The 23,487-nt window shown below is 42.9% G+C and overlaps 1 protein-coding gene across 1 annotated transcript in view; it reads right to left on the minus strand.

Annotated features, from left to right (window-relative positions):
* The window catches only part of LHFPL6 (LHFPL tetraspan subfamily member 6), a 236,163-nt gene that overhangs the window by 19,904 nt on the left and 192,772 nt on the right, over positions 1-23,487 (minus strand). Inside the window, exon 3 of the mRNA XM_006025779.3 lies at positions 5,192-5,290. Coding sequence (XP_006025841.1) covers positions 5,192-5,290 — 99 coding nt within the window. The remainder of the gene's footprint in view (positions 1-5,191; positions 5,291-23,487) is intronic.

Raw genomic sequence — 23,487 nt, forward strand, 5'->3', positions numbered from 1 at the left:
CACCTATCATGAGGCTGTATCACAAGGATCATCTTTTCCTGCTCACAGCACCAAGTCTTCCTCCCAGTACATAATTCCTTCCTGGTTAATATATGGTGAATATCATGGCCTGTCAGGTAGAAGATTGTACTTTGATTTCCTGAAGGCGAGAGTGCTCCTTTTCACAGTATAGTCTACAGGGAGTTTCATGATGGTAGCCCATAGCAGAGGTAGAAAAGGAGGTGCTAAGGTCTGATAAAATGGATACCATCCAAGGCAATTCTAAGCTGGTCATTCATTTGGCTCACCATGGAAAAGTGAACACTATCTGGGCTGAACTCTGGGGAGAGACAGAGAGAGAGAGAGAGAGAGAGAGAGACTATAGAATGCTATAGGTGTTCTTAGGAAATGCAATGTGATCCTGTCATCTCCAATAAGCAAACCGAGCAGAAGACTGTAACAGAAATGGGTGTGGTCTATGCTCTGAAATACCAGTCACATTCTGTCTGGATTTAGTGGCTAAAACTCTTCATCTTCTGCTTCCTCCCACTGAAAAGAAAAAAGCAATATCATCACTAGCTTACCAGCACCCTGCTCCTCCTCCAGAGATTCTGACTTCTGCTAGCCCTGTTCTGACCACTGTGGCTGCTCCTGACAATCATAACAGATCTGCTAGCACCTCATTTCCTGCAGCTGCAAAACAGTCCTTGCAGCATTTCTGCAATTTCTCTTCAGCATCCCATTTGCCTTCTCCCATTGCATACCAACTCAGTTCATTCTTCTGTCCGCATCTTTAACCTCCCTATCCATTCCTTATTAACTTTTCTTGCTCCCATCTTTGCCCATGCCACACATGCATGCATATCCACTCACACATTCCTCCCTCCTGCCCCCTGCACTCACCCACACAGATAATCTAGGGCAAATGAAATAGACAGGGAGCAAGATAAGAAGTCAGTGGAAGAAAACCTGTTCTAAACCCATTAAAATGAAGCAAAGAGAATTTTTACATTCCTGTGCTGGAGCCTTAAAGCAGTTTGTTCTTGGCCCCTATCCAAACCAGCAGAATCAACCTGTTAGCCACTTAACAAATGGTGGTTAAGTCCTTGTTCTTAAGAAATCATCACTTGATATTCATAAGATGAATTTGCCAAATATCACTTTTGTCTCCAGTCTTTGCTTCTTGGGGGAAAGTGAACAAGAAAGCTATGTTTGAGTAGCTCTGGCTTCATCCCAATTCATTTGACTTTGTGAATCCCCGTCGGCCTAGTTCCAGTCCTAGAAACTGCATTACGAACCTTGGTTGAGATCTTGCAACAAAAGATAAATGTCAGATATCTAAATCAGTTTTAGTAAATGTATTGGTAGCCTGTGCTCTGCCATTACTGATTTTTCTGCGTGATTTGTTGTGGGTGGAGGGCTTTGTTTCCTAGGTTAAAAAAAATTCCCTTCCAAAAAAATTTCCCTCCCAAAGGTCTCAAAAGGATTCTGTTGGCTCATCCCCATGCAGTTCCATACTGTCACATCTCCGGATCACCCATATATCTTTTGTGGGGGCTCCTGAAGTGTTTATACTGGAGCAAAAGCTCTGGCATCCTTGAAAAAGCTGCAGCATGCTTTCTGCTTGGTGCTCAGTCAGCTCCCTTCTCTTTCTGACAGGTAGTACCTCTGAGAGTGTTAGCACAGAGCAGGACTTGAAATGTCACAGTATGATTCTAGCTAGCCTCAGCACAAGGGGGAAGAGCAGGAACTAACACCCCACTGTCAGCAGCAGCTGCATCACTACCACACACCACTCAGAGCCTGACTCGAATTTGTTCTACAGGATTCATGGTTGCTTTCTGTGTATAGATTTTTAAACGCAGTTGTGTGAAATTGTTGTGGCAACTGGTCCCACAGTTTCAGAAGTAAAAAGCATATGATTGCGGTTTAATCACATTAAATATTCGCATGAAAGCAATAATTACTCAAATTTGTCTTGAGACTCAGTGAGATTAATTCTTTGAAACACCGTTCTTGGCCTGTAGGCTTTAATGAGAAAACCAGTCTCTAACGATTCAGAAAAGACTAGGCTTGGGTTATCATTAATTGTAAAGTATAAATTAAAAGCAGCAAGCAATCTGGCTAATATCCAATACTAGGACTATGATTCTCCTCTGTCAGTGGCCTTGGTAACTCAGCATCCACACGTACTAATTTCAATGTAGAAATACAAACTAAGCATTTAAATTCATGAACAATGTATCTTGAAGAGAGACATTTAGTGATAGAGCAGCCTGGTGAAAATTCCTACAGCAGACTTCTGGTTTCATTTATAATCTGTTAATTAATGCGTTAACATAAGATTTTAAACAGATCAGCAAGAACAGGGCTCTAGTCAAGTTTAGGCTTGCATAATACATGCCTAACCGGCTTCAGATCCAGATAATGTGGTCAGAACAGAGAGCTTCATAAGTAATATAATATGTCCCCTGCTCAAATTCTTTATGCATCCTTGGAAGAAAAAGCTGACAGATGATTTTTCCACAAATCTTACTCTATTTCATATATTGGTAACATGATTTAATCTACAAAAATGCAAAACTCACAAGTCATGATCAAGGAAAGAGGAGAAGGCAGAAGGGCTTCCAAATTCATTCAATGCACAAGGAGTCATTTAAACTAAAACACTGCTAGGAACACCTTCGTGGTCATTGCCCTCAAAGGATTCAAACCTACCTTCTTGTAGCATTTTCTAAAAAAATACTCGGGAAATGTAACTGTTTGCTGTACTTTGTCGAGAACACAGTAATTGAGATCAGATTGAGGAGACCCACTAGGACTGTTCCCTTCAATCTACTCTGCTGTTTGACCCAGGCTTATCCAGACATGGAGCTTCCTCTGAAATATTTGTCTGACAGATAACAAAGACATTCCTTTTCTTAACTGCTTTCTCTCCTTGGTGTTCATGTCTTTTAAATCTTTACAAAAAACCCTACAGTTGCCTGAGTATTTTTTATTCTCTGTCTATAGAAAATATATCTGAGCACATTAATAACAGAGAAGAACAACTGAATTAAAACAAGGAAGATGCAATGACATTTCAAAAAGGTGGACTAGGGACTTGCTGCCAAGCAAAATCTTTTTTTTTTTTTTTTTTTTTTTACTGTTGATGCTATTCAATGCAACCTATTGCATCCCATATTGAAATGTCAGCAGATCTTCACCAATAACTCATGAGCCAGCTGCAAATATCTGCATCAGAAGGATGGGTTAGTAGTAGACCTGGCTGAAATATCTGTGCAAGATTAGAAATACACCGTTTGCTCTTAATCTCTGGGGCAAGGAAGACGCTTGACTACTCTGTCATCATCATTTAGAGGTGGATTCTTGCAAAAGCTAGGGTGAACTCTGCCAAGCTCAGCTCACAAAAGGTTTTGCAAAATGAACTGTACAGCTTGGCTTGAAGGAACTGAAAGTGAAGGAGTCCCAGCATAATTGCTTGGACATTTGAGTTCAGTGTACTTGAACAGACAATGGACACTTAGAGTTATCATACATCTGGGTTTTCCCAGACACGTCCTCTTTTTTGGCTCCCTGCCCTCGTGTCTGTGTGGGTTTTTAAAATGCAAGCAAATGTTCAAGTTTTTTCTCTACCTCTGGTATCCTGGGGACTAGCAGCTTGGCTGCTTAGGCTGGGAGCAATGGGAAAGCTGATTGGGCGTAGGAGGTCACATGCCCCTGGCAAGCTGCTCCTAAGTAAGAGTGTGTGCATGCGTGCATGCCTGTTCAGGAGCTGCATGGGCAATGACTGGGGAGGGCAGAGTGCTATGGGTCTGTAGTGTGGGTCATCAGCAGGACTGGGGGTGCAGGGGGCTGAAGGTCAGGAGTAAGGGGCACTGGCGGGGCAGGGGGCTGTGGGTCAGAAGTAAGGGGCACCAGCAGGGCCAGCAGGCTTAGGAGGGGCAGAAGCAGGGCACAGGAGTCCTGTTTGATACTGGAAATATAGTAACCCTACCTTTCTCTACATTGCAGATGCTCCCTCATAGCAAGCCATGGGCCTGTTGCTACTATATCAGCAGCAAGCCTTAGGGAGGACAGGACTGAGCACACCCTGCCTTTTGTCTCCGACATTCACATCCACTGTTGTGCTCCAGAGCTGGGGACTTGTCCCCACCACCCACTATTAAGCTCTGTCTCTGCCAGCAGGCCCAGAGCCAAGTCCCAAGCAGCTTAATGGGCAAATTTGTCTCTGGAATGCATCAACAGACTTGAACGGGCAAGACATGCTCAGTCTCCTCTTATCAGCGACTTCCCCACTGACGTGGTATACAGTCTATAGACAAGCCACAAGGTTTCCCCCCTCCACAAGCATAAGAAGTTCTAAGACCACTTGAGAACTTCTTGTAGGTAGGTAGGTAGGTGCAATTGCTTGTTGCGAGGGAGGGTATGTACCCATTTCCTATGTGCAGGAATACTTTCAGCCTCTACTTCTCAGACTTCCAAAAACATGGACAGAACTTCATGAATACATTAAATCTCAAAACCCAAGGCTGAGTAAAGTTTAGGTTCACTATGAATATTTCTTTATTACTTCCCTGTGACCAGATGGCTCTGCATGTACCAGTAAACACTCTATGGACATTTTTTCTGCTGTTGTATCACAGTATAAATTCACATTACATCTGCTGTCTTCTGTCACCTGCTGTATTCTATCATGCTTTTGATGCAACTGCTTCCTCGGAGATTCTGATTTTAAAAAGGTATTTTTTGCCTTAATGACACTTGTGATGTTCCATCAGAAAACAATCACAGTAAAGTTTTAAGGAGTCTCACAGCTTGCATGAAATATGCAAGTGTGTGCACAATCCCATACATACAAGGGCTGATTAAGTGAACCTATTTTCTAGGTCTTTCTGTGCTTTCTAGGGGAATGTAAGCAGTGAGGGCCAACCTTTTTGTCAGACATGGCACAAATTAACCCTCCACCCTCCAAAAGTGCCACTTTGATGCTTTTCCTTTGCCCCAACAGCTGCTTTGCTTTCAGCTCCCAGCCAGTTCTTCCTCCCTGATCTGCCGCTTTGCTTCCTGCTGTATCTGCCACTGTCCTGCTTGTTCCCTCTCTGGTCTGCTGCATGCCACACACATAGGCTGCCCATGCCACTTGCAGCACACATGCCCCAGGTTGGCCACCCCTCTTTAAAGGGACTGAGATTCAGTGACAGCTACTTACCCAGTTCAAACTGGTTGGAAAGATTACCACAGGTCTGCCTGACTTCTTCACTGTCCCAACCCAAAGGATAGAGAGCACAGCCAGAGCCAATCAATAAACCTATGGAGGGGACAGAAAACAGGGCTTTAGTCAAACAATCACCATTTTTCTAACTACCATGGGCACGGTAAAACAACATTTGGAATCTCAGTATGAAAGTGTCAGATTAGTCTCTTCAGTCAGAAAGCAAAGCAAGAATCCCTGCCCGCCCTGTTACTTCCACTGTTGTCAGTGAAAGTCTCAGGACAGGGTAGATACCTGAAGTAGCTAAACAAACTCCCTCAGGCACTGAGGAACTTATGGAATCATCAATAGAGGCTAATTTACCCCACTTCCAGGATATCTAACCAGATCAGATGTAATTTTCCCTTTTACACTTCAAAAGTACTACATATTTTGTTTGGAAAACTCAACATGGGGTTAAATAGAGCTATGTTAATCACAGCATTTAAAAGCTGATTGCTCCTGATTAATTAATACAACAATCAGTCATGCTCTATAATTGCTTTAACATGAAAATGTAAACCAACAGGCAGTCTTAACCATTCTAATCCCTTGTCACTTTTCTCAACTTTCTACAAATTCAAAGACCAAAATAGAACGAGTAACTGTTATCTGATGAATTCATACCTCAGCAGGTCAGAACATAAGATTTTCATGAACCAGGTCAGCAAATGCAAGTGACCTCTTGAACCACTTTGCCCACTATTATGCTCTGTTGGAAGCTTAACATTCACAACATGTTTTGATTTCTCAGACCCTTATTCCTTCCAGAACAGATGTGTATTTTACTTAAATCTTCCTCTTCACAAGATCATGCTGTGGCTAAAACCAAAGAGTCATGACCATTCTAAAAATATGTTTTTATCACCCTGTGTTCTCAGCTGAAAAGGCAGTGTCTAGTTGGTAACATCTTTAATTTTCTGATGCACTTTTAAAAGGAAAATTCTACAGGACATTTTTTAAATGTACCCTACATAGTTTCAATTTTTACCTTTTTTTATTATGTCCTTGTAGAAGACTGACCATTAGTTATCATTAATATATCAGTCTAGGCATGCATAGCATTTTGCAGACTGAAAGTACAAGATCCTTTGCAACATATAGGGTCAACCATGTCTTTTGCCTAGTGGAGGCAGCACTGGACAGGGGCTCAGAAACCATGGGTTCTACTGGTGGCTGTGCCACTGGCCTGGTGAGTGATCTTGGGCAAGTCACTTTACTCCCTCTGCTTCAGTTGACCGATCTGTAAAACGGGATAATGATGGTGGACCCTGCCCCGCCACCCCTTTTTAAAGCACTTTAAGGTCTATTGCTAAAAACCCCTATGTAAATTTCACAGTAATCCTCTGCTATAAGGAAGTCTAGTTATCCATATTTTACTGACACTAAACCAAGGCTCAGAGCAATGAAATGACTTGCTGAAGGATTCCTGGGAAGCTTGGGACAGAACCAGGAACTAGAGCATGGTCTACTTGAACCACAATCTTGTGCCTTAACCACAAAACCATCCTGTCTCTTAGGGCAAAAGTTCAGGAAAGCCATCAGTTTTTCTAATCATGCATTTTTTTCCTGAGACCATGCAGCATCCATGTACCTGAAACAGCCCCCTTCCTATGTGATGTTTTGGGAGGGGGTGGTGTGGTGGTTCTCTCTCCTGCCCTCCATAAGTTGTGATGCAACCTGTGAGACACTGGGAGTGAAATACTTGTGCTATGTAGGGGGATGAAGGCATTGTATTTGTACCTGGCCACTGCTCAAAGGTATAAGGCTTCTTCAGTCTGCCCATTCCCCAGCACGGCCTTGGAGCAGCCTAATACAAAGGGTTTGTCTACACCACAGGAGCAGCAAAGCCCCCACCTATGCATGTCTGCTGACGTTCTGGCAGTGAGGATCCTCTATGCTTGTCCTTTGTGACAGCTCTCAGGCCTGCTGGAAAACAGGAAGAAGGGCCTGGAGAAGGCTTAGTAGTGTACTTCTGGGTTTGGAGTAGTGCCAATGGGTACAAGTGAGTACAGCACACTTCAGCTCCTCAGTACTGGGTTTACTACTGCCAGAGTGTAGGCAAGCCCAAAATGGCTCTGAATGAGCCAGGTAATAAATAAAAGAAGACATATCACCTGATAGAAGTAGGATAGGAGGAAGGGTATAACAGGAAAAAGATAGGACAATCTACTGTTGGCAGAGCATAATGTTCAGATCAAGTTTGGCACAGCACAGCCCTGGCATAAATACATCAATGGAATTCTACCAGTTTATAATAAAGCTGAAACTGGGCCTTTGTATTTTTCTTTCTTTCACCCTACAGGATTTGTATATTTTTATGTATGTAAGTGTTGTGCTGTTTTGTTTTAAATGAGCTCAAGTGTGAAATGGGGGGTGGTTAGCATGAGGTGGAGATCACCAGTGGAAGGGGATGCATGGTTAAAAGAACAATCAGAATGAGGGAAAGATTATTTTAGCTCTATGGGAGAAGTTGTGCCAAGGATAGGTCACAGCATAGTCAGTGGAAGGATAAGATATGGCTCTGGTGAGACGAGCAGGCAGTGATAACAGGGGCTAGGGACAGGCATTACACACAAACTGGTTTAAGTGATCAGAAACTGGTTTAAACCTGTAACAGAACAGATGTTCAGTCCACATAAACCAGTTTGAAAATGACTGAAACCGGTTTCAGATAAGCCTGGTTGAATGTAATATCAGACTTAACTGATTTGGCTCAAACCGGTTTATGCAATCTCTGTCCCAGATCCTTTGCTGGTTTAAGACAAAACAGACACCACCAGCATCCCGGCATGCTCTCTGGGCTGGGCGAGGCACTCTGTTCCACTGCAGGGCTGGACCCTCCGCTCTGCTCCCTGGCCAGAGCTCTGGCAGAGACTTACAGGCACAGAGCATCTGCCTGGCTTCTCCCTACTAAGCAGGGATTATTTTCCCCTCCCCTCTGCCTTAAGCAGACACCTGAGCATTAGCTAGCAGACCACACGCTGGCTATGGTCCAGTCGGTGCTGTGGGAGAGGTCAGAGGCAGACAGACTTTTTGGAGCTAATCAACAGGTAGCTTAAACAGATCTTCCAAGGAAGAACATTAAGAAGAGCTCCCCTAGTTAATGGACAGAGACTTTGTTTTCTTAATGAGTTGATAAACACTGAATTAGGGGTGATAAACATTCCCTGGTGGGCAGCTCAGGAGGGAGGGAATAATCAGAGCGGGGGGGGCGCGGAAAGAGGGGGGGGGGGGGGCGGAGGGGAATAATCAGAGCATCCAGCCAGGCCCTGGCTACGTCCCACTCAGCACTACCTTGTGGAAGCAAAGGGAGGGCTGCTCTAGCACCCCACAACTTCTAGCCTGAGCCACTGTAGGCATGTGCCTGAATTTCTGGGATGTCTGTCTGGGTTACAAACTGATTTAGCCTAGCCAGGTTAGACTAACCTGCAAAGATTGAAACAATTCAGGCTCAGGCTTTTTTGAATGTTTGTCCCTAGCCAGGATGAGCAAGAAAAAGGTGAGGGCAAGGTGTTGCAGAACCTTGAACTAAGCATTTGAGCAGTGTAGGAGGAACAGTTAAGAGCCTTGAGGAAGGAAAAAAATACAGCTAGAGAAGTAGGAAAAGAAGATAATTTCTTTCATACCATTTTTTAACAAACTTTGACTGTTTTCTGTTTTTAACAGTTGAAGCACAAAAATAACTTGGCTTTGTTTGCTTCCTCCAACATATGGTGGTTGATTTAATCAGAAAATTTAATACGTGCATTGCTTAGTCTCCTCCATGTGCCTGTCGCCATTGCCTTGAGCAGCCTGTTTTAGCAATATTTCATAACTTTCAGGGACAGCAAATAGGACTTATAGGAATACTAGTTATTTTTAATTTAAATTCTCAATTAATTTTAATTAGGTAGATGGCAGGCAAAGAGGGTTCTTCAGGCAGAGCAGCTTTAAGGCAGGCCAAAATGGGCCTACACAGCTTGAACTTGTCCTGTAACTTTGAAATATTACTGAAAACTTACAACATGTATAGAAAAGATAAAGGGAAAAGTGCCTTTCAAGCCATGGGTAACATTCTTGGCTTCTTTCCAAAGGTGCTGAGCACCCATTCACTCCTTGAGTAAAGGAGAGACTTTGCTTTCAGGACTCTGACCGTCCAACAAGGGTGGGAAAGAACCAAAATACTACAGAAAGATCCATACAGCAAAGTAGGCCCTTGGAATCCTACTTATACAAAATTCCTTCCATTCAAGGAAAGCTCAGCGCCATCACGTACAAGTGAAAGGAAAATTAACATAACAATGTTGTTCCTGCCAAGTATGCAACACAAACTGGTAGCGGTTGCCAATTGCTCTCATCAGGTGGCAAGAGTGTGTAGGGGCTGCATGTTAAACTCATAAAAGGGCTGTTTTGTTTTCAGATCAGTTTAGGCTTTGTTAAAGTGACAGGTTTTTTTTCCCCCCATGAATATTGCTCAAAACATTTTCCTTGCCCTTTTACAGAGCAACCTCTTCCAAATGTTCAGTACTGAGTATTCCCTCTGACAGCACATGTGGATACTGTGACTGTGCCACTTTTGGGTGGCTAATATATATTTTCCCTTGACCTGGTCCTCTTTGTGCCCATGCCCTACCCCCTCCATACATACGATAGATGCTGCACAGAAGACAAGAGCATGGCTTGCTAAGGAGTTATATATTCTATGGGTGAGATAGGAATACTGTCTAAAAGAGTGCTGCCAATTTTTCTTATCAACAGCTTTTGAGAATATTTTACACATGCAAAATTCTCCCAGACTTCAGTGACCCAAGTAAACAACACTTTTTGCTCAGCAACAAAAACCCAACTATTGAAGAATCTTCTCTGGAACCAGCCACCATCATATATAGCTATGGTTTGTATTTTGTCTGCAATTATAATAACTTCCTAGAAGGAAGAATGGCTCAAATAGTTTGAAAAATCTAATAAAAGATATTGGATTTACTCAAAGAATCTCATCTGCCTATGTCAGGGGTGGGCAAAATGCAGCCCATGGGCCAGATGCAGCCCACCAGGCCATTCTATCTGCCCTGCGGGGCCCCTAAAATATTTATAAAATTAATATTTATCTGCCCCAGGCTGGCTGTCATGCGGCCCTCAATGGCTTGCCAAAACTCAGTAAGTGGTCTCTGCCTGAAATAATTGCCCGTCCCTGGCCTATGTCATTAGACCAGCACGGCTACAACCTACACCCCTAGATGGAAGAATATTGCCTACTAATTTTGAGCCTACTCCTGTTCCCAATGGTAAATACTTGGAGTGGGTCTTTTTATCTTTTATTTGGCAAAGAGTGCAGTTTGGTGGCTTCCTAAAGTAGAGGCGTCAACATAGGCCCCTTTCCATCTTGTTTTCTCTCTTTGTGCAACATGTCAGATGTCATGTGCATGGTTATGGAACAGATACTACAGATTACCAGGCAGGACCTGTCCACTGTTTTTTCATGTGGTGGCTTTCAAATCATTAACCTCCTGTTTGTAGCCTGGGGGGAAGAGGGCAAACAAGCCACATTTTTTAGCCTAAACAAATCAACAGCAATCTTTTTAAATAGGTCTGAAGACCATTGTTCTTGTGATTGAGACCCAGAGAGAAGACTGACAATCATGCTTTCCATTCCTCCTTCTTCTGTAGACCATTTTGCAGCTTTAATTTCTTCATTTTTTTACTTAGCTATAAAACAGGGATAATAATTCTTGTTTATAGTATGGGCATATGCTTACAAAGTGCTTGTGGACCCTTAGGTGAGTAGTGCTATAGACATGCAAAATATTATTATAGTAGATTTCCTAAAACACCTCTTATGTTCAGTAATAAAGGGGACAAATTCCACATTTAGTTGCTCCATGCATTCCCCAGTGAAAAATATTTAACCCCCATTTGTATGTCTTGGGGCCTAATTCGGCTCAAAACATGTTACTGTATTTTCCTTCAGATTTACTGTTATAAACATTTTGGGTCTGGGACTGTAATTTGTTACATGTTTGTAAAGCATCTTGCACAATGGCGTCATGACCTGGATGATGCTATAACTACAGCTGAACTTATCACTATTATTATTTTTCCTTCCACTTGCCAAAGATCTCTGGGGAACACATGCAATAATACAAGTCTAATAAGGCATCACTGACTCTAGAAATGGTATCACTTTTCTCAGTATTTTAGAGGGGGTCTTCAATATTGCTTTCTGAAGGGCCCCTGCTTAAACTAGAGCTGGTTTCCAATAAAGTGTTGTTATGAGAGCCCAAAGGACTACAAGCTACTGGTATTTTGTTTATAAATTTTCTATGCCCCAGATTACCTTCAGTTTTGGCAATAATTTATCATATTTGTTAACCTTCTTGAGCATTTTCAACTGAGCATTTTATCAAATGGAACAGAAAATGCCACAAGGAAGTGTTCTCCCTTCTTTGTTTCTATAACCACCATCTCTGGGCTTCTAGTATGTGCTTCATGAACAGTAATAACTGAAAAGGCTCATAATATTGTTATGCTTTTATATTTGTAATAATATAGTGTACCCGTTTTAGTTTAAGAGTCCGCTGAATCTTTCAGAAAACCAGGAAACCCTGAAGGCCACACAAAGTCCAAACATGACAACGCTAGATTGGCTACTTGCCCTGGCAAAAGACATAAGGCTTTCTGTTTTCAGTTCTCATGTAAATCACGAGAAGTTCAAATGATGAACTCGGTAAGAAATTAGCGTGAAACTGGCATGCCATCAAAATCAAGGCATAACATATAAACACAATATGTACAATGTGGTAATAATTAATAAACAACCCAAGGTATGGTTGGCAGATACTGTAATGTTAAACAACTGAAAATGAAGAAATAAAGTTACAGGATAAAGCAGATCTCTTGTAAATTGTTGAGTAAGATTAAATAAACAAGTAAACCTCTGCACTGATTTCTGATTATTAACATTTTTGTCATTCATTAACTAATAAGTAAGCCCATGTGAAAAATGACAAACCACTGTGCACGACTGAAAAAAAAATCCCTTCCCTAAAGAGAACAGCTCTGCCCCACTCTGAATCAACTTTGGTATTCCAGTGATAAGTGAACATTCTGATTCTTCTTGTGCAGTAAAAACCATCCACTGTGGCTTCCTTTATTACAGCATCCAGCTCTGGCTTCTGACTCCAGGCAGTGACAAGGAGATCAAACAGGAAGCTGCCACCTTACTTCAGCGGTCCCCTAGTGAAAAAATTGATGCAACTAAATTGTTTCCTGTCAAGCAAGAGATGATTTTTTTATTAATCTACAGATGCCAATATCTCAGAACTTCCCAAATCTTCCAAGCCACTCCATAAAATCAAAATAGAATGAGCTTTGCTTGGATATCAAGCTGATGATATGAGCTAGAATAGGAAGGGGCAAAGTCTAGCTCACCGGCAGATCCATGCTGCTGGGGTCTCCATGGAAACCAGACCCAGCCATGTGGGCCGGGGCTACTGGGACATTGAGTCCAGCCACCAGTCTGCCATTTTGACCACCCCTGAACTAGAAACACAAGCTGCAACTACTTAAGTACAAAGAGCACGGAAGATAAAACAGCTATAGATGTTTAGTAGAGAGTTTGTTTGTGCCCTTTTAAGCAAATACAGAAACAAAATGGACTTCAGTTTGGTGTTAACAATAAGCCAAATGAATATTCAATTACAAAGATCTAGAGAGCCTCACTATTGTTTGACTTGAGACACTGGCTGGCTGACATTTTCAAAGCGGTCTAGAAGATTTAGGTACATAAATTCCATTGATTTTAATGGAGTGTAAGTATTTATGCAAATGCAACAGAAGAATGGGAAGTACAACAGGCGGCCAACCTAGCCAGACAGCAATCTCTTCAATGGGCTGAAACTACAAAAAGTGATTCTGATGATCTGTTCAGCACCGGTGAGAACTGTGTCCAGTTTTGGGCCCACATGTCAAGAAAGATGTGGCCAGATTAGAAAGAGTCTGATGGAGAGCAACAAAAATGATTAAAGGCCTGTGAAGCATGGCTGAAAGAACTTGGCTTATTTGGTGTGAAGAAGAAAAGACTGAGGAGGGATTTGATAGCAGTCATTAAATACCTGAAGGGAAATTATAAAGAAGATGGAGATAGACTGTCCTCTGTTGTGGTAGGAAACAGGGCTAGTGTCACGGCGCGGGGTCCTGCGGGACGGCTGTGATCTCCCTAAGGCCCCCTTCCCGTGCCAAGTTGGCCCAAAGGACACCCTCATTTCTCGCCCGCCATGTCTTTGATGGAATATAAATATATGGGAGACTGCCTTACGTCCTCTTGGACACGGTCTGTTGCAATATCTGACCCCGTGGACTCCCGGACCCCTTGTGGGTCCCGCTCTGCAATGGGTGCTTCAGGGGCACCCTAGCCTTATGGGCTATGCGTGGCTCCAACCACCCCTCTACTACGCCCCAAGCCTCGCAGATGGAATATATGTTGTTCAGTCTGGGCCTTGTTTATAATCTGGTCCCCTTGTCCTCTCCGGGCCCTGCCTCTTGCGATCTGCGCCTTCTCTGGTGCTAGGGCTCTCCACGGCCCTGTCTCACTCTGTGCCCCCTCTCTGGGGCCTCTCAAAGCGCTGCCCCCTTCTCTGGGGCTCACCATACCCACACTGGGGCTTCTCATCAATGCCCCTCTCTCTGGGGCCTCTCAACTGCCCTCTTTCTGGGGCTGGGGTCAGTGCACCCCGACTGCTGTGCCCTCTCTGGTGCTGGGGCCCCCACACTGCCGTGGGCCCCCTATGAGGCCTCCTCCAACCCTCAATAGCTTCACCCAAACCACCGGTAACAAACAGCAAACAAAATGCAAGCCCCTCGGCTATAACTTAAATGGAAGCCGCCCGGCTATAACAACATTCCAGCCTACCGGGGAATAATCCATTCCCTCAGCCGTGTCAGATGCTGCTCCTTCAGTCAGGCTTCCTCTCTTCCCTGAGGGAACTCCTTCCCCCTTGGCCACTGGTAGGGTACTGCTAGCCTAGCCTCAGCCCCTGGGCTTTATAAGGGAGCCAGGCCCTGCCCCTTCTGGTCAGCTGACCTCCTCTGGTTGCCCGGGCAACCAGCAGCTGGGCTTGTCACTCACTGCTAGGGCTGTTTCCCTAGCAGTTTTTTCCTTCTTAGGAGCAGTGTACCTAAGTGCTCTGCGACAGCTAGGAATCACACAATCATAGAAAGTTAGGGTTGGAAGGGGATTCAGGAAGTCATCTGATCCAAACCCCTACTCAAAGCAGGAACAATGGCCTAAGGCTGGAGCAGAAGATATTTAGATAGCAGATTTGTTAGAACTTTCTGATTATGAGGGTGGACAAGCATTAGAACAGGATACCTACAGAAGCTGTGAAATCTCCATCCCTGGAAAGTTTCAAGAGCAGGCTGGAGAAACCTTGTTTGGGATCTAAATCTCCTAGACTCCCATGAAAACTCTAAATGTCCAGTGTTAGTGTTACACTTACAAGAAGACTCCAGATCCCAACCCCACTGGAGTCAATGGAGAGACTTTCATTGAATTTATGGATGGTTAACATGGAAAGAAGAGAACTTTGTTTCTGAAAGTTGAGAGCACTTTGAGGGGTTTCCTACATTGAAACTTGTTCTAATTGATAAGGAAGGGCTGTTTGCAAACATAAGGGTGATTAGAAGCTTGGGAGAAATTGCTCATGACATAATGGTAGAGTGAGGTAGCTGTAATGGTCCGGAAATTATGCAAGAATTTCTTAAGGTGATATCTTTTATTCAACCAAAGATGTCGCTGGGAACAGACTTAGACAAGCTTTTGAATGTAAGATAATCTTCCTCAGGTCTGATCACAATAAGCCAGGCACAGCATAGTCATTGTCTAACTCTATCTCAACTACATAGTTGGTTCAATAAAAGATAACACCCTAAGAAATCCTTGCCTTGTGACTAGATAAAATTCATGATTCTAAGAATGGGAAGACATGAGAATAGCAGAACAAGGGCACTGAACATCAGGAGAGTATATTTCCAGCAACTCAAATAATAGGTAAAGTTCCATGGATAAACAGATTAAAGGATAAAGGGGTCCAGGAGAGCTGGCAGTTCTGAAAGGAGGCCAAACAACAAGCTATTCCAACACAGTAAAAAGATAAGAATAACCACAGGACACCAATGTAGGTATCTGAAAACCAAAAAAGAAACATAGATAATTGAAGGAAAAACATGTCACTAAGGAAGTATAAAAAAATAGCAAGAATATGTAAGAACATATCAGGAAAGCAAAGGCAAAAAATGAGATACAAATGGGAAGGGATATTGAAGACAAGAAGAAGGGGTTCTAGAACTATCAGACAACAAAAGGAGCCCAGGGAAACTCTGGACCCACACTCAATGGAATACAGAAAGAAGAAAAAGCTATTCAGTGGCTGCTTTGTTTCTGTCTTCACAAAAAAAGGAAACTGTGCTCAGACAGCTAACAGAATTAATATAAAGAAAGAAGGGAAAAGGCTGCAGATCATGATAAGCAGAGAGTACATCAGAGAGTCAGTAACAAATTTAAATTAATTTTAATTGACAGGGCCTGATAAAATTCATCTGGAAGTGTTGCAGGAAATAACTGAAAAAATCTTCAAGTCACTAGCAATGGCCATGTATACATGTGCTTAAATGCAGTGCAAACTAATAAGCTGTGGAGTAAAGCATCACCCTCCATATGTGTGATGCTATTAGGCTGCAGTAAACTGGTTAAAGCCACCATAAGATAGTACTGCTGGGGACAGTGCTATCTACAGTGGGATAATTAACTGTGAATAAACACATGTAGATGCTGACTATGGGTGTAAATTGTGCCCAGTCAGCCCAGTCAGCAGGGAGCAGGACTCCTGCTTGCCACCTAGTAACATGACTCCTCACTTTCATCACCCTCATGCACCGGCCAGCCCCTCTGCCATCCTCCACCACCACCCAGACCCTGGGGGCTGACCCCCTGTACCTCCAGCACTCGCATAAACTGTTCTACCCCTGCTCAAATTGCTGCTGTCCTGGGTGCACATGTAGATGCTGTACCCAGGAATAGTTTACTCCAGCTCAAACTGCTCCAGTTTATTTTTTCAAATTAATTTCATGTGTAGTTGCACCCAATAATATTTGCAAAGTCATGGATAACAGGCAAGAACCCAAAAAATCTGGAAATTACAGATTAGTCAATTTAACTTGAAATACCTAGGAAGTTATCAGAGCAACTTATAGTTCCATTAATTTGTAAATAGTTGGACGAGAAAGAGGCTGATCAGGTGGCCAACATGCAGTGAATATGAATAACTAAACTAAATGTCAAACTAAAACTGATTTCATTCTTTGGTAGGTTTACTATTTTGGAGGATGACAATAATGTGGTCGACATAATATATCTGGCCTTTGGTAAGGCATTTGACTTCTCACAGGTAAACTGGAGAAATTTGGACTAGACAGCATTACCATTAGGTGGATACATAATTAGTGCTCTACAGAATGGGGCTCTACAGAAATCTGTTGTCTAACATATTTATTAATGACTTGGATGCACGAATAGAGAACTTCCTGACTAGGTTTGAAGATGACACAGAAGGGGAAGGGATTGTACAGTTTGCTGTATAGGCTTAGCATTCAACAGGAACTCAACTGAATTAAAGAACTGGTCTACAAACAACAAAATGGATATACGTAGTGAAGAATAAGCAAATGAACAAATACAGAATGGGGTATAACTGCCTAAGCAGTAGCATTGCTGAGAGGTTATGCTGAATCATAAACTCAACATGAGTCATCAATACAGTGCTTTGGCGGGGGGGAACTATATTGAGTCCCATTTAGAGAAGAATTGTATGAAAGGAATGGAAGAAAGTGAATAATAATACTTATTTAGTACTACTTAGGCCTTAACTGGAATATTGTGTCCAGTCTGGGGCACCACATTTTATAAGGATGTAGACTAACTGAAGAGGATCCTGTGGCAAGTGACAAAGGCCAGGTTTAGACATTACATTCTAACTGGTATAAGTGATTGGAAACCAGTCTACACCTGTAACAGAACAGAAGTTTGGCACACACAGACTGGTTTATAAATGGCAGAACCTGGTCTAAAATTTGTTCCCCACCCCCCACCTACAAAGGATGAACAGACATTCAAGGGGTGAATGTGTATTCTGTTTGCTGTCGATTTAAACTATACTGCTTACAAAAAACCACATAACTTAGACTGATTCTGCCTCAGGCTTTTTGAATGTCTGTACCTAGCCAAAGAGGATAAAGTGGTTGAGAAACAAACTGTACAAGGAAAGATTGGGAGAACCAGATACGTTTAGTAGGGATGTGCAAAGCGGGCAATATTTAATTTGGATTTGGCCCAATTCGGGGAACAGTGATTTGATTCGCTGATTCAGATCACTGTCCCAATTCAATCTGGCAGAATCTGAAGATTAGATTCTGATTCGGAGAATCAGTGATTTGAGCATAGACACAGCTTTATATGTTTTTTTAATGTACCTCAAGGAACCAGGAGCAGTTCATGAACGCTGAGATGGTAGGGCATATGGAGCATCCCACAGGAGTGCGGGGGGAGGGGGACAGTCCCCACATGCTCAGCAGTGGATCCCTCCCTTCACCCCGCTGGCTCAGCGATCAGCCACAAGGGACCCCAGGTACCCCCCCAGACCCAGGAGACCCTGCTGAGCTGGGGGGAATCCCCTGTGTGCTCCACAGTGGACCTGGAAGTGAACTGGAAGCACTTCTGGTCCACTTCTGGTTCCACTGCCGAGTGCACAGGGGACCTCTCCCCCGCTCTCCCGTGGGACGCTTCATCTGCCCCACCATCTCAGCATTCATGAGCTGCGTTTGGTATCTTGAGGTATGTAGGAAAACATATAAAGCTGTGTCTATGGCTGAATCGTCAAATCTCTCTGAATCGAGTCGGAGGCTTCCAATTCAATTCGGAGATATTAATGGGTCTCCTGATGTGATTCGTATTCAGAGATTCGGTCGCTGAATTGGGCTGAATCTCCTCCAAATCGAATCAGTGGCCAAATCTTTGCAAAGTCCTAATGTTTAGTTTGAAGGAAAGGGAGATGGGGGGGGGGGGGGGGGGGGGGGGGGATTATATCAGTTTTCCAATATTTGAAAAGCTGCCACAAAGAAGAGGAAGAACAACTGTACTCCCTTGCTATAGCATGTGGTATGGGACAACGGGTTTAAACTGCAGTAAAGCAGATGTAAGCTAATTCTCACAAAAAGATTCCTAATTCCAAGAACAGTAGGAAAATAGAGCAAGTTACCTGGGGAAAATAGGGAATCTCTCTTATTAGAAAAGGCTGGACTGACAAGTCTGATATAGTTGATATGTCTGAGTCAGGGTTTGACCCTAGATGACAAGTGAGGTCCCTTCCAATCCTGTGATTCTATGGACTGAGTCCTGAGGCATCGATGCTGAAATTGACCCTGCACTGCTAAAGCCCGATTTGACTTCAGTGGGACTCCTTCATGGTTACACAGGTATTTTTTCATGGATCAGATTTCAGGATCAGGTCCTGATGAGCATAAGATTTTATAAAATAATCTCATACTTGCCTGTGGGCAATTCAATTAGCTATCAGGAACATTGTTCCTGAAGGATGGCTTTTGCCTCCATTTGAAGTTTTAAGACAACACAAACTGCAACAGACCCAATGCCAACTTTAAGCTAATTTTGGAAACTCAGTAGAGAACAGACACTGGTTTAAAGTGAGAGTGCATATTTTGGTCTACTCTATACTTATTTAGCCAGCTTTGCCATCCAGTGCTCCACACCCATCTATATAGCTGTTTGAAATGCCTCAGATGCCTGTGACATTCCTTAGAAAAGAAGCATGTAGCTGTAATTACCATAATTTGTCATCTTTCTTTACCATTGCAGTCCTCAAAAGAAAATAAAAAATGGGAGTAGGATACATGTGGAGGTGTCCAAAAAAATAATGTACCTTGATAAAACAAATGTGTGTACTGAAGATGTAAAGGAATCAATCGATAGGGAAAGTCCTTTTTGCAACTGATATGCTGATGAAGGAATGAATATATTTGAAATTTTTTTGGGGTAGCAGGCTGAATACCAGAGGATGCGCCAGCACTCTCAGGGACAATTGGAAGTGAAAAGTCATCTTTACTTCATGCACAGCCTGAGGATCTGTGAATCACATCCTCCATTCTGATACTCCGTGCTGAATCTTAACATAAACAAACCACATGGTTCTTTGCGTACTTCCTCTTTGGTTCTCCCCTCCCCCCATCCTGTTTTCCATGTTACCGCTGCAATTCCCAGTTTCTCCATCTTTTTATGCCAACAGCCAAGCTGGAAAGAGAGCCATTGGATATCCTGACTGCTTTACTTCCTTTGACTTAAGAGACCTGTGAATTAGAAGGCTTGAATTCCTTACAGTGTTTATATTAGGGCTAGCTAGGATGACTATCCAGCCTGTTCATATGTAGATAGGAAAGATGAACTCCAATGGCATCTTCCTCTTGATTAAATCTGTGAAACATGGACTCACCATCACCAACACCTTGTTCCACCAGAAAAACAGGCACAAGACATCATAGTAATACCCACAATCTAAGCATTGGCACCTGATTGACTACATCATTGTTTGTGCTCAGGATTGCAATGTCTGCATCACCTGAGCTGTGCTAGGAGCTGATGATTGCTGGACCAATCATTGACTCAGTTATGTTCAGTTACGTTATTCAGTTATGTTACCTAAACTGACTCCCAAGTGATGGCTGCAGCAGAAGCAATGCTGATGGAAGATCAATGTTGAAGAATTCAAGGACCCACCTAAGCAAGATCTCTTCCATCAGTGCATCAATAAAAAACTGGCAAATTCCAGTCAACAACATAAGAGAATACTGGCAGCATTTGGGGTGCCCTCAAGTCTACCATCATCAGCACCTGCAAAGAGACGATTGGATTTTCTACCAGGAAATCTCAAGACTGGTTTGATAAGAATAACCAGGAGATCTCATCAACCACAAGTGCAAGGTAAACTGTTTAATCTCAGCCAACTCTGAGACCAAACCAAGACTACCCTGACCTCAGTCATCAAGCTCCAGTACGCTGATGATGCTGTAGTGTGTGCTCACTCAGAAGCAGACCTTCAGGCAATTGTTGACATCTTTACCGAGGGATCTGAGAAAATAGGACTGATGTTTAATGTTCAGAAGCCTAAGGTTTTCCATCAACAAAGTCTTAATAATCAGTCTCTAGCTACGGTAATTTCGATTCATGGTGAGACTGTGGCAAATGCTGAATATTTCCTGTACCTCAGAAGACCTCTCTTGCAGAAGGCTGACATCAATGAAGAAATCCAACATCACTTCAAATGTGCAAGTGCAGCCTTTGGATGCCTGAGGAAATGGTGTTAAAAGATCACAACGTCAGATCCAAAAATGGGTGTCTGAAGATCATAACATGAGATCTGACTCAGAGTTCATGGTTTATAAAGCAGTTGTAATCCCCACCGTACTGTACGGAGATAAGACCTACAATGTACAGGAGACACCTCAAGTTGTTCAAGTACCATCAACGCTGCCTGCCGAAGGTCCTTTGAATCCAGTAGGAAGACAGATGCACCATTAGCATCCTCTCACAAGCAAACAACACGAGCATTGAGGCAATGATCATCTGACATCAACTTTGCTGGGTCTGCCACATAATCTCGGTGTCTGACTCCAGACTTCCAAAACAAGTTTTTTTCTCCCAGCTCAGTCAAGGCATACACTCAAGAGGAAGGCAGAGAAAGAGCTTCAAGGACATCCTCAAGGCCAACTTGAAAAAATGCAAAAAACTCAACATCAACTGGGAGACTATTGCCCAGGACTGCCCCAAATGGAGGAACAGTCTGCTGCAAGGATCTCAATACTTTGAAACCTTACAACAACAATAGGAGATGGAAAAGTGGGAACTGCAAAAACAGCATATCATGGACTGAATCAAGAATCCAGGGCCACCTACCCCGCACAGATACACGTGCATGAGTTGCAAGAGAGTCTGTCAATCCCAGATTGGCTTATCAACCATATTCAGACCCACAGATAGGACAATAATGGAAGACAATCAATCATACTCGACTGCGAGGGATTGCCAAAGACAAAAAGGAAGATCAAGTCAGGCAGTGCCTAAAAACAATGTGTTCATTACTTGTTTCATGCAGAAGTTGGACCAAATGCTGTGAAACTTGTTAAGCAACCCCGGAAAAGACCATTTACCTAAAAAGATATGGTTCCCTATTCTTTTGCCACAGATGTCAGGGCCTCAGTAGAAGTAGCTTGGATCCTGAGATAAGAAACAGGACGTGGTGGAATCCTGGCATCAAAGTCAATAGCAATTGCCACTAACTATAATAAACCTAGAATTTCATCCCTGTGATATGTTTAGGTCTGAGAGAAGCAGCAGCAGCCAGATGACACACACTTAACACACTTTATTGGAGGCCAAACCAGGCAGGGCTTATAAGGAGGCAAAGACACATATGGCATACTAGCTACTAGACCAGGCAAGGCTTAAAACACTTCAGGAAAGCAATAATGTATGTGCATCAGTACAGGTATCCCTTTTGAACCCTCTACTGTCTAAGTACAATAGCATGTGGCAAAGTGTAGTGGGCATACTTAGAAGTGGTCGCTTGAAGTTAGGGGCTGTCTTATAGTTGTGGTGGTCGGGACAATAGAGCATGCTCACAGCTTCTGGCCCTCCTTCTTTCCTTTCAGTGACAGAGAAGATGATGCATCCTACTAAGTTTTTTTAAAAAGCTCCCAACCTCAATCCATCCCTGTTCTAGTGATTACCACTTTCACTCAAGCTAAGCAAAGCCTGGTCTCCACCACATAATTTTGCTGGCAGGACTCACATTTTGCAGGCCAAACTGTGAGTGCATCCATGCTCATAGCTTTCATGTGCGGCTACAGCAATGCCAGTTCTGTAAGCAAGAGAAAGCTTCTACCTCTCTTAAGAAAACCATCAGAGAAGATGTGTTGAAATGCCTGAGTTTTCTGCTGGCAGCCATGGCCCCTTTTAACAGGTGGTTCCTCCCAGGGTGCACTGAACACCCTACCTGAGCAAGCTGTAGTAGTGGAGATGCCAGGAGCAGCATGGGTGTGGAGACACACTCTAGTTACCTTCCTGTGGCAGCAGCTGCCTCCTACCAGAACTTCAGCCTGTAGAGGGTTTCTGCTGTAGATAAGCCCCAAATTTTACCACTCTTTTTGTATGAATTCTGAGCCCAGAAGCTCTTTATCTTTTGTCTATTGTTGACTTCTTAGGCTAAAAGATCCTCATTTGCTTTACCTTTTAAATGACACAAAGAAATGCCAAAAAGATGAAAAAAATAGACAAGTAAAATGTGACATGAACCTTCAAAGCGTTTAGAAACTGCATGACAATAAACCAAGTTGTCAGCATAAGAAATTCTACAGTGATGAATGACAGTGAGTGAACCATCCTTGCCCGCCCACATGATAGGCACCTTGATACAAAACAGACAATAGCCTTCACTCTTTACTTTACTTTACTTCTACTTAAGATTTTTTTTTAATGCTTTAGGTTTGTCTGCTTTGGAGTTTGTGATTGAAAAATAATTAGCTTCAAAGGTGCTGCTTACGGCTGATACCACTAAGCAGCAAAAAAACAAGACAATAATTACACTGATGTTTTGGCACAGAACTAAATTTAATCTCTGAAGTTAAATGATTTGTGGCATTAAGCACTCAGCCACTTATAGAGGTAAGATATTAGCATCTATTAAAATCGCTGAGAATAGTACAGGACTGGAGAAGCCTAAAACAATAAAAAGATTGGATTAATAAACCGAGAGAAATTAAGTCGATTCGACTGTGGGCTTGACTACATAGGTACATGTAGGAAAGCTAAGGCCCATCAGATAAAGATATCAAGTAAATATGTATAAATTAAAGCTTGTTAAATAGTGGTGTGGAGGCAAAATGGCTTCAGTGGGAACTTCCACCCATGGTGGGAGAAAGGGTAACCTGTTTTAACACACACACATTGAGGTCACACCTCAGTTGATTCTCCTTAAGCTCCTCGAATGTCCTTGAGCAAACACAGGCAGACAAGGTTCTTTGGGTAGATGTGATATCTTTCATTACAGCAACTGTCTGCCTACATCCTTAGACCAACAGGGCTACAACCAACAACCCTTGTGCAAACATGGCCTGTTTTATAAATTCAACCCAACCTTCCTCCTCCTCAAAGT

This window comes from Alligator sinensis, unplaced genomic scaffold (assembly GCF_000455745.1).
Source record: "Alligator sinensis unplaced genomic scaffold, ASM45574v1 scaffold1031_1, whole genome shotgun sequence".
Lineage (NCBI taxonomy): Eukaryota > Metazoa > Chordata > Crocodylia > Alligatoridae > Alligator > Alligator sinensis.